This window comes from Amblyomma americanum, chromosome 3 (genome assembly GCF_052857255.1).
Source record: "Amblyomma americanum isolate KBUSLIRL-KWMA chromosome 3, ASM5285725v1, whole genome shotgun sequence".
Taxonomy (NCBI): Eukaryota; Metazoa; Arthropoda; class Arachnida; order Ixodida; family Ixodidae; genus Amblyomma; species Amblyomma americanum.
This window is the reverse complement of record NC_135499.1, coordinates 112,197,831-112,209,445: the sequence shown is the minus strand read 5'-3', so window position 1 is coordinate 112,209,445 and position 11,615 is coordinate 112,197,831. Positions and strand designations below refer to the sequence as shown.

At 49.3% G+C, this 11,615-nt stretch overlaps 1 protein-coding gene across 1 annotated transcript; it reads right to left on the bottom strand.

The window, feature by feature from the left end:
- Positions 1 to 1,811: 1,811 nt before the first annotated feature.
- LOC144124007 (uncharacterized) lies at positions 1,812 to 5,021 on the bottom strand. Its single transcript, XM_077656689.1, has 2 exons — positions 4,932 to 5,021; positions 1,812 to 2,294 (listed from the first exon to the last, which is right to left on the bottom strand). The coding sequence occupies exons 1-2, from the start codon at positions 5,019 to 5,021 to the stop codon at positions 1,812 to 1,814; spliced, it is 573 nt and encodes a 190-aa protein (XP_077512815.1).
- Between the last annotated feature and the right edge of the window lie 6,594 nt (positions 5,022 to 11,615).

The window sequence follows — 11,615 nt, the reverse complement described above, 5'->3', positions numbered from 1 at the left end:
GGCAAAGAGTTCACAGCCGAAAGTACTGTAACGGCTTTCGGCAGCGGAAAACTTGCGGGAGAAAAAAGATAGAAGGCTCCAAGAACCATCCACGAGCTGGCGAAGCACGGCTCCAACGCCGGAGTCGGAGGCGTTGGTCATGAGGCATAGGGGTGCATCAGGGCGCAGATGTGCAAGGAAAGCGAGGCCGAATAGATTCGATTTGGCGGCCTGGAAATATACCAGAGGAGCTGAAGACCATGTCAGTTGTGCGAAGTTTGTTTTCCTACCTCGTAGCATGACCGTCAGTGATTTGAGGAGTGCAGCTCAGTGAGGGATGAAAAGGCGATAAAACATGATATGGACAAAAAATTCACAGAGCTTGAGGATTGAGGCAGGCTGAGGAACGTTTTGACTGACCTGGACTTTTGATGGGAGAGACCGGATGCCGGAGCTGTTGACACAGTGGCCAAGGAAGTCGAGCTCCGACTTGCCGATTTCACATTTTGCTCTGTTGATGATCAGGCCATAAGAAGAGAGACGTTGAAATGCTGCCGGAGGTGTTGCAAGTGCTGCTCCATATCGCGGCTGAATACGAGGAGGTCATCGATGTAGGCCATGCAGAAAGGTAGACCCCTTGTAACTGTGTCCACGAACCGTTGAAATGTCTTGCAAGAGTTGCAGAGCATGCGGAGGTATTCGAAGATGCCGAATGGTGTGATGATTGCAGTTTTATGTACATCGGATGGTTCTACAGTGATTTGGTGGTAGGCCTTGACGAGATCGATTTTAGAGAAAATTGTAGCGCCATGCACAGCGGCGGTAAAATCCGCGATGTGAGGTAGGGGATAACAGTCCGGAACGGTAGTGTTGTTAGGACGCGGTAATCACCACAGGGACGCCAGTCCCCTGGGGATTTTTTCGCTACCATGTGTAGAGGTGGCGCCCATGGGCTAGATGAAGGTCGGATAATGCCGAGCACCAGCATGTGTTCGAACTCGTTGCGGGTGATCTGTAAACGGCCTGGAGCAAGGCGCCGGGCTCGAGCGGGCGTGAGCGGGCCAGTGGTCACAATGTGATGCGTGACCTGGCGTTTGACGGGCAGTAAGAAGTTGGAAGGACGAAGCAGAGAAGGGCGTTCATCCAGGAGGATCTCGCAGGCCGCCCGGTGTAGGCTGGGTATACTGGCAAGCGGTTGTCGAAGGCGGAGGCCCTGAACAGAGAGGTTCGTCGTGCCGTCTGCGAGACACTTGCTGTGCATGTTGACCAGCAGGTTGTAGTAGAGCAGGAAATCAGCTCCGAGGATTGGGTAACGTACGTCCGCGACGAGGAAAACCCATCGGAATACACGCCGGAGGTCCAAATTGAGTGTGAGAGCATGTTCGCCGTACATAGCGATGAGGTTGAGGTTTGCGGCTTGTAGCGATAGGCCAGTGCGGCGAGAAAGTGAGGATGTAATGCTGCAGGGGAGGACGCTCAGCTCTGCTCCGGTGTCGACGAGAAAACGGAGGCCCGAGATATGGTCGCGAATGAAGAATAAGTGGCTGCTCTCCGAGGTGACACCACTTGCCGCTTCTAGTGGTGTCGAGTGAAGTTTCCCTGGATGCGACAGAGAGGGGTACACCGACGCGCAGCTTCACCAAAGGTGCGGTGATACCAGCACTCGCTGGTTTGAAGAGGTGGGGTAGCACTACGTCGGCAAGGTGAGGCCTGGCGACGGGAAGGGGAAACAGTGGGAGGTGGACGGTGCGGCGATTTGGTCGGAGAGAGGTGTGATCTGGGCGTGGAAGTCGTCACGTAGGCTCTGAAGGTCCACGCGGGAGATAAGAGATTTAAGAGATGATGTTGGGGTGGGAGGCTGGGATACTGCTGGGGTAGGAAACGTCGATGACGGAATCCGCCGGCTGAGCAAACTTCTCCAAAGACAACCCCTGGGCGTTCACAAGCACCAGGCAGACCGACGACGGCGAGCGCTGAACGAAAAAGTCACGCAGGAAGGCTTGGTCGAAGATGGCAGCCTTGTCACCCAGGAGCTGCTGGAGCCACCGCAGCAACTGTGTTAGTTTCTGGTCCCCGAGTTCTTCGGAGCAGATGAGCTCTTTCGAGGCGGCTGTTCGCTTGATGAGCTCAGCAGCCAACTTGTCAAACGGGGCCGAGGCGGGCGGAGTTATGAGGAGGTCGCGGACTTCGGCGGCAATCTCAGGTGGTAGCGACGCAGAGACGTGATGAAACTGCTGCGCCTGGGTGGTGATGCGATCAATAGTGAACTGGCTGTTGACTTGAGCGAGCCAGTGTCGAGGATTGGCCGGCGAGGACTGGGGTAGGCGAAGGGACCGCGCAGAGACTGCACTGCAGGTTCCGTCACCAAGCAAGGCGGAGGCGTTGTAGTCGGCGTTGGCTATGGTGGGGTCGGGTGTTCGTGCGGACGTCCGGGTCACCAATTTGTCGCGCTAATCAGTATGATGCCGGCCCGTTGAAGGAAATGATTGATTTACTGGCTGGAGTATTGCAGCGTCTAATACCGAGGAGCCGAACGGCGCGTAAAACCGGCATGAGTTGCGAGCTCAATTCGAGCGCACTTCGGCGTCATCATCTTCGACGGCTGGTGCTGCTCCTGCTCCGTTAAGCCACTGCTGCTGCTACAAGCCAACGCCCCAGAAAAAGTGTTTAACTTTCGCTCAACCACATTATTAAGGGTTTTTTCTAGTGAAGTCACAATTGAGGCAGTCAAGATGGAATCAATCTCCCCAACACAAGCGCGCACATGGTTAGCGTATGAGTCTTATTTTGTGTTCAAAACAGCGTAAGCATCGGCTCTTGAGCATCGCTTCTCTCTGATGACATCCAACAAACTGCGCTGTTCACTGGGTTTTGCGAAATCGTAATCATCAGCTGAGTCGTTGTTGCTCCAGAGGCAACAATGAGGCAGCTCTGAGGTGCAGTTATCAGCAGAATGACCTCCACATAAACGGCAGCGGGTCTCCGACTTGCATGCTTTGCCGATATGCCCAAACCCCCAGCAGCTGGTGCATTGAAAAGGGCGGGGTTGCAGAGGGTCCACACGGTATACAATCGGCCAAAAACTTAGTTCACCAGGGCAGGAAGAGCCAGCAAAAGTTTTTATTACAGACTCAGTAGCAACACGCGAGCCGTTTACCTCTCTACTGCAGCGATAGACTGGAAGCAGCCCGACTCCTGCATCCTGAAATTCTTCTAAAATTTCTGGCGGGGAAGATGCTGGGTCGACATCACGTACAATACCCTTGGCATACGCAAGCTGTTCGGGTATGATTGCTTTCACCGGCAGTGAGCTGAAATTTTTTTACTGAAGCAAGTCTGCTACACAAGCGATATCTGAGGACATGCAGACAAACCCTCTACGGCCAAATGGACGCACTTCAGAGATCTGCAGATAGTGGGCTGTCAATGATTTTATCTTCTGTTTAATTAACGTTAAGAGATCGGAAGCGGGCAGAGTGGGTGAGGGAACAAACACGGGTTAATGACATCCTAGTCGAAATCAAGAGAAAGAAATGGGCTTGGGCAGGGCATGTAATGCGAAGGCAAGATAACCGCTGGTCTTTAAGGGTAACGGAGTGGGTTCCAAGAGAAAGTAAGCGTAGCAGGGGGCGGCAGAAGGTTAGATGGGCGGATGAGATTAAGAAGTTTGCAGGCAAAGGGTGGATGCAGCTGGCAAAGGATAGGGTTAATTGGAGAGACATGGGAGAGGCCTTTGCCCTGCAGTGGGTGTAGTAGGGCTGATGATGATGATGATAATTAGTTTGGGGTTTTCATTTTGATCGCACCCTCACCGATTGAAAGGAGAGCCACCGGAGTTCCATCAATGCCATTTTTGGAAGGGCTCAAAAGGCATGCTTTGGGCTGGCAAGCTGGCAACCCAAACTGCCAACCGTCTACCTGGGGAGGTCAACGATATCTCTCAGCAGAAAGCACCCTCAGGTTCACATGAACTGCGTCTTAACCTAATCCTTGGACAACCCCCCCCCCTTCGCGTAGAACAGCGTCAGTAATGATAAACAAGCCGGAACCACCAGAAGAAGCAACGAATAGAAGCAGCCAGCAAGGACACGTCAGCCTTCCGTTCAATACGGCGTCTTCGTCTTCATTACGAAGACAGGCATGTAATCACGCTGCAGATAGGCCGCGTTTGGTATCATTTAGCCTGGGTTTAGCGTCGCGGTGGCAGTGGTGGCGGCGGAGTAGTTGTAATAACGGTCGCTGTAACCGGAGGCAGGTAACCACGAGAAAGGAGGAGGAGGAGGCGAGTTACACTGACGTAATGGTTGACGTCACTGGAAAGCGCCGTGGCAATGCACCCTGCTCAGTAGTCCCAACCGAGTGATGTCACATGTGACAGTCTAGTTTTTTTTCCCTCAGAACTCCTCCCACCGCTGTGCCGACCTCCCAAAACACAAACAACGATCTCGTCTTTCAGAATTCGCTACTGGTCCAACATCGCGAGAACCATGTCTTGCCACTTCCCAGACCACAAAACTTGCTTCATGGCTATCAAAGACTGGGAGAGCAGCGCTATCTAGAAGAACTAGTATGTGCCCGAAAAAAATAAAAGTGTCCTTAAAAGCACACGTATGCTTCTCGTCCTCAAATTCTTTGCCGCATTATATCGCTAAATGAAACTACCTCCACAGATGTCGCTGACTCAAGCCTTTGACATTGATTAGCCGCCCCTATCCTTAGTTCGCTCCCTTAAAATACTTAAAATGTATTATTTGACATGAATTGATAAGAATATTATCAGTGCAATGAATTCGTCAAGAGCAACGCGGCTCTTCGGAACCTTGCACCGTCCACTTCGCAGCCAGTAGGTTCTCAGTGCTGGTACTACGCTCTGCTGACTCATTGAAAAGTCTGGGCAATGCGTAGCTACGTGCCGTTGCCTTCGACTGGAGAAGAAGAAGAATAGAACTCACGGGACACGCGCCACGCATCTGGAACGCTCTCCACGAGACTGGGCAGAAGAAGAAGGCTATTTTCGAGTCGCAGGTCGGCGACGCGATCATCCCGCATGGAAGACACCTTCAAATTTCGTCCGCACGTCGCTGGCCCGAAGGACCAGGAGACTGTCCAGCAGGGTTCTCAGCAGGCTTTAGGCGGAAGAGGTCCTGCGGTGGCCAAAGCAAACCGGAAGCAAAAGGCCGCACCCCGAAAGAGGCGCCACTCCAAGGACCACCGCCGCAGGCGCACGTCAAGCGTCTGCACTGCGACCACCGCCGACAGTTCATGCTTCCTGAAACCAGTTGAACAGGGTGAGTGGCACGGTTGGTTCCGAGTGCTCGGACATGGGGACCGTAGTACAGGCTTAGCATTTTTAGATATGTCGAAAGGTAACGTAGTTGGAGTTAGCCTCAAGATGTGTCGCCTTTTTATTCATAGCCTTTAACAGGGAATTGTGCATATGCTGGCCATCTTGCGCGTGAGTGCCTGAAAAAGCTGTTTTAGGCTTCCCTCCTTCTCACTCTGGTGAGCAACCGCGCCGGCAGCTTTATTCCACAGATAGAACGTCGTGCTTTCAGGCTTCTAGGTATGTTTTGAAAAGAGATCAGTTTAGCTTCGTGATATATTTTCGGCCTTTCAAGCTGTAGTGTAACTTGTCCTGACGAAGGACCTAGCAGTTTGGTATATCTATAGCGCACTGAGATCGAGATAGTATATTTCTTCACACTTATGTCCACTAGAAAACAAAGCACTCATTTCAAAGGCTCGTTGGCTTTAACGTTGAGCTCCTGAGTACGAGCTCAAAGCTTGGAGCCCTGCGCCAAGGTCCTTGTGCATTCGCAGGACACCCGGAACGCATAGGCGAGAAAGATTTTGTGCCACAGCGTGTTGCATGCTCCAGGCAAACCGATAATAAAGAGCAGCCCGGTGACACCGCGTCATAGCTGCTAGTAACTATACGTGCACTGCTTTAGCGTAATCAAAATAGTTCGCCGCAGACCTCTTTACCATAATCGTAATAGGATGCCGCAGAGTTCAAATACGCGCAAAGAAAGCGGTCGTCGCAATAACTACAACGAGGCGTCTGCGTTTCATGATTTCGCAGTGGACAGCCTATCGTGCACAGGAGGAAAGCAGGACCGCAGCGCCACGGATGCAATCAGTCAACCGAAGCACACAGACCCAAGTTCCAGCATCACTCAGGCCAAGACGACCTTAGAGGCTACGCAGGTGGAACTCGACGAATCAATGTGGCCGCTGTCCTCGCCAATGCCGCTGTCACCAGTCACCCCTGTCCTGTCACCACAGTCTCCTTCGTTCCATGTGGCTGGAGGCGCTCTGGAAGAACACAAAGCGGAGCCCGGCGACGTCTTCCCGACTTCCGGGACATCGGAAATTCTTTGGTCCCCTGTGAGTGCTGCCATCTTTTGGGCACTGACGATGAGCAGGACAGAGAAAAGCGCAGTTGGAGTGGCACCACGCGAACGGAGACGCAGGCGAAGGAAGGACAGTACAAGCGCTCAGTACAACATAAAAATTTTATTGCAGGGCTCAGTATTGTAGAGAAAGCTGCATTGACCACGACCTCACAGTTTGGCCGTGCTGGCATTCCCACCCTGGTCGCACCGCATCACGTTAACAACCACATGACTGGTCACGTGACGAGCCACGTGACAACTAACCAGACAACCAGACTAACCTGGATTTGCAAACAAGATTAACCTAGGCTATCCAAGCTATGCCTTAGCTTTCGCTGCGTATATTCTGGCATAGCCGAGCTAAGCCACTGCCAATTTTATGCAAAATGGCTTGCATGCGCAGTCCAAGTCATAGTTTAGAACAGCATAAGAGCGGTGAGTTGGGCTTGTTGGTTGACGATAATGTTGGTAACAGCGTAAAGACGGCACGACACAAAAATCGCGACACAAGCGGTGACTGGCAACTGGCATTTTGATTTCCAAAGGACATCTATATATACCGCATCGCCTCAAACAAAAGCACACAGATTCAAGATACACAACACTGAATGCAGAAATGATAGGCACGTACCTCGATATGATAAGATAAAATTTGTGCAGTTGCTAAAAAAACGAGAAAAACTAAAACAACTGTGAATGGTTACACAGCGAACCGAGATTAAGGAATGCTCAACTCCTAGCTTGGCGCAAGTCTTGGATATCATGACCAAGAAATGCTGTTTTTTTAGTAGCAACGTAATGAATGACGCATTTACACTTGTTCTTATTTTTCTGAGTTTTAAGCAAATGTACAGCCACTTTTTTTTTTCATTTCATCATACCGAAGCACGTTCCTACCAGTCACCATTCAGTGTTGTGCGCCTTGAATCAGTTTGTGTCCTTTTTTCCGGCGATCCGGTATATATACATGTGCTTCTGAAATAAAAATTCCAGTTGTCAGTCTCTGCTTGTGATGTGTTTTTTCGGTCGTCCCATCTTCGCGCTATAGTCCACACGGTTAAGAACAAATGTGCAAAAAGGGCACGTGAAACCGAAAAACAAGTTGAAAAGCAATCATGTGGTAAAAGCATTTTCCATATAGGCTTTTTTTTTGCTTTCTTTGCCTGCATCTCCGTTCTGCTGACGCCACAACAGTATGCATCCGTGCCAACTCGACTAAGTGTTCACACTTTCACTGTTGGAGGGCATTCCAAATATTTAATGCTTTAGAGCGCAGCATCTACAGAAGCTTCCTCTTAGCTAGTCACTCTTTTTTGGTAAAGGACAAAGTAAACTAACCATGACGCAGGCGCAAATTTTAAGACCAGCACCAAACGTCATCTAGCGTTTATAAGAGGGCAAATTAGACCTCATCAACACCGAGATGTCATATCTTCACAATGCCCGCAATACTATAGATTTATATTTCAAGCTCTCTTGAACATAGTGGTAGCGTGATGATCGTTACCTGTGGTTAAATGGGAATGCGTTTTGTGAACAAGCATCTCTCTGGTAATTGACGAGTTTCATTTCGGTCGAAGTATTCGGTGTCTTTGTTCATCATCTTCATAGACAGAATTGACCACCGGGACAAAGTTTACATCGTCCATACCTCGACTAGGTTTTTTCAGCTTGCCGCCGCATGGCTTTCAGCTTCATAGCTGCCTATCCCTCTTGTCTAGTTCGCGAAATTGTCTCCTACAAAGTAGACCACTTGGGACCCGGGTGTCATCGCACGAGACAAAAGTTTCGGTGCAATAGTTGCAAAGAGGAATGGTCGAGTTAGCGACGCGACATCTTTGTGTTGGGTAATATGGCACATATGAAACTAAGGTCATCATGCGCCAGGCTCGCGAGGCGACATCTTTAAGTAGCGGCTCATAAACATGCGAACTGGTCACCAGGCAAAGAGACTGAACTGGCGCTTAACACGCCAGGAACCAGGTCGACTTTTTTACAGCGACAGCCTACGTTTTCTGTTTGTGCGGCGTCGGTGTGGTCGTGTCAACACACCAGATTCAACGGGTCACGCCAACTGGTCGGAAAAGAGTGACGTCACGCATGGCATAACGCCACGCTTACTCGGCAGAATGCCGGTCACTAAGTGTCTCGAACACAAAGGCGTCGTTCTTGATTCGATTGTGTTCCACATGGATGGATACATACAGGTTCATATGGGTGGGTAAGGGAAAGTTCTGGACTGTGCATGCTATTTACCCAGAGTTATCAAACATTACGACGCGTCGCCGTATCTGTCGCTGAAGTTTGCATTACCAGATGGGTAAAGTTCCTGTCTTTTATCCGTAAACGCAATATCCGCGAGCCGATTTCCTTTGTTGTAGAGGAGGGCTTGATAAGAGGTTGGAAATTCCGGGACGACATCCGAATTCCGTGAGAGTACCTGACAGTATGAAGATTCGGTGGATGGGCGTTCATGCTCTATGAACCGAACGTTGCTGCACCGTCTACTCTGGCCAACAGGAACGCTGCTTTGCCTGGCAGCGCAATTTGATGTAATATTGATTCCACCCCACGAGACAAATGTCCGAAATTGGTGGTTTCCGAGAGCGTTTCTTGATTTTTTGCATTAATACGTTATTCTGCTAATACATGTTATTGTACTACTGCATTTGTTTTGCCAACATCTTAACGTCGAAGTGATCTGTGCCTGTAGCATCGTCTGAAAAGCCGGTACGCAGTCGGGGACAAAAGTCTGCAGGGTGCGTGAGGGGCATCCGAAGCCGACATCTATGTTATTAGCAAGTGTTTCGACACATGCGCTCTTGCGAAGGCTAAAGCCTGACACATACTGTAGTGCGCGCTATTGAAATTAGAAACCGGTTGGCCGACGTGGCACTTTGTGCCTAGTTCCCGCGTTTTGCATACTTTTGTCTCCGACACCGTATCACACGCGATGTCCCGGCAAAAATTCTTCCCTGTCTTTTCACTTTGCCTGCTGCCTTTTCTTATGCCTAATCACCTTCTGGCATGCGCTACATATGCATTTGTGACGTGATCCTAGTTATCATCTGCCTTTAAGTTACCCAATCTTCTGTGAATTATTTCGGTCTGCGCCAACGACTCAAATGCCAACTTAAATTCCCACAGTCCATGCCACCTCCCTCTACATTAAGTCCAAAGCCCACATCGTCCCCCACATCGTTGAATCAGAGTTAAGCTTCTGGTTTAAGATTGAGCAACGCCCGAAGATCAGCACTACCAGTGCATATCAGTGACTACGCCTTTAGTTAACAACAAAAGGAAGGCGTGTCCAAAACACATTTTTTCATGTTTGCTACAACAACACAACCCATTTTAAAAACTGCTCACTTTTTCAATTTTATTTCCGGTCGAACACGACATGGCTCTGGAAGCAGCGTCGCTCTACGAACGAGGTATTGGATGTTTTTCTGCGAAGTTTTCTTGTTATTAGCGGGATATATATTACAAGAGCAAAATAATATATAATGGGAGCAAAATGCGGTGCCAGCCGCGGGAACTGCTATGTACTATTTCAAGCACCTTGCCTGCAGCGCAAGGAAATAAAAAGGGGCAGTAAGGCGATAGCGAGAAAAGAAAAGGAGTTGTTTACACTGTTCACAAATATATAAAAAGTAAACATGTTGACGGCGCTATTCCACGAGAATTCGCGCATTGTTCAAATTAGTACTGCGCACGAGCAAATACTGCATATATGCACGAGTAAATGCTGTGTATACAAACACAACCGGACGCACAGAGTCCTGTTTATGGTGAATCGTGGGCGGCACACTGCACAAGCAACAAGGGTGGGGCGCTCTGTTGCGTGTCTTCCATGACAAGCTCACGCGGAACTTCGTCACTGCGCGTACTTTTTGGCGTATTTCGCAGGTCTCGGTCAATCTGCAGGGTCATCCTTCGAGTGACGCCGCTTCGAACACCGACAAGACCCAACGAAGGTCGTCCGTTCGATGTGAGTGGTGCACGTGGTTCAACTGACGCGGGCTACCATGCTATTTCCACCTGGCGCGAAAAGACACAACTTTCTAAAACAAAGGAGTTTAGCGGGGCTGAAAACACCAGTTGCATTATAAGGTCTCCTATGCAGTATCAGAACGGTACTGGAAAAGTGACTCTCTGATTAGTTGCCTTTGTTGTGACACAAAAGTTGAGGATCAGAGACATTGTTTTACTGAAGTAGTGCGCATTACTGGCATTGCAATACTAGAAATTATGCTTAAAAGGCTATAGAAATGTTTGCCTTTATAACCTCAGCTACACGGCAGTTCTCTTCAGAATGAATGTGGAATAAAAGGTATTCTCAGAAATAAAAATTGCCACACACTTTATGCACTACATTCGTATTTAAATATTGGTTTGCTCAACAAAATGCTGCAGGGCAAAAAGGCAATAACCAATACCCAAACTGCAATTTCCACGAGCTGCAACACGTTGAATGGCGAGGGACGAATATATCCAGCCCCATTCCCAACCAACGACAATGCCCACAAGCACCAGAATAAATGTTCTCCTCCTCGGACTACCTGGGTATCACCGTTATTCTGGATAACATGCTGAATAACCTTCTCGGTAATGATATTTCCAGGCCACAGTAAACGCTGACGATCAATACGACGCAGTTCACCCTCTTCAAAATGTAGCGTACGGTGGTCGTCGCAAATACTCCTCAAAACCAGTGCGGGTATCACTAGCTCTTTCGTTAATTCTGCTACTCCAGATGAGGTCGTGGGTTCGACACTGGCCTAACCTTACTTAACCGAGCACTCCACCAGCACCTGCCTTATGCCAGCTCGTCATGTAATAGGATAGCTAAAAACACGGAGTTCACAGAAGGCGCACAGAGCACCCGCGCTGATTCTTAACTGATGTTTATTAACCACAATACGGCGATGATGTCTGAAGCAAGGAAACACACATGCAAAAAACAAGTAACAAGTATCGTCTTGTATATATGCGTTGTCCTTGATTTTCGCGCAATCAGATAAGAAGATGTACAACTACCATCATCCATCCTCTTTCAGTCAAAGCTCCTCCCCAGGCATTGGCGCGTAAAAATACATGATTTATTAACAGTAATCTGCTTGCCTGAGGGCCAAATGTACCAGCCATGCTGGAGATGGTTCCAACCTGCTGCCGGTCTTTTGAGTCAGGGCGCCGCTAAAAAAGCATTTGCACATGTTTTTTTTTTAAATTAAACCCGCG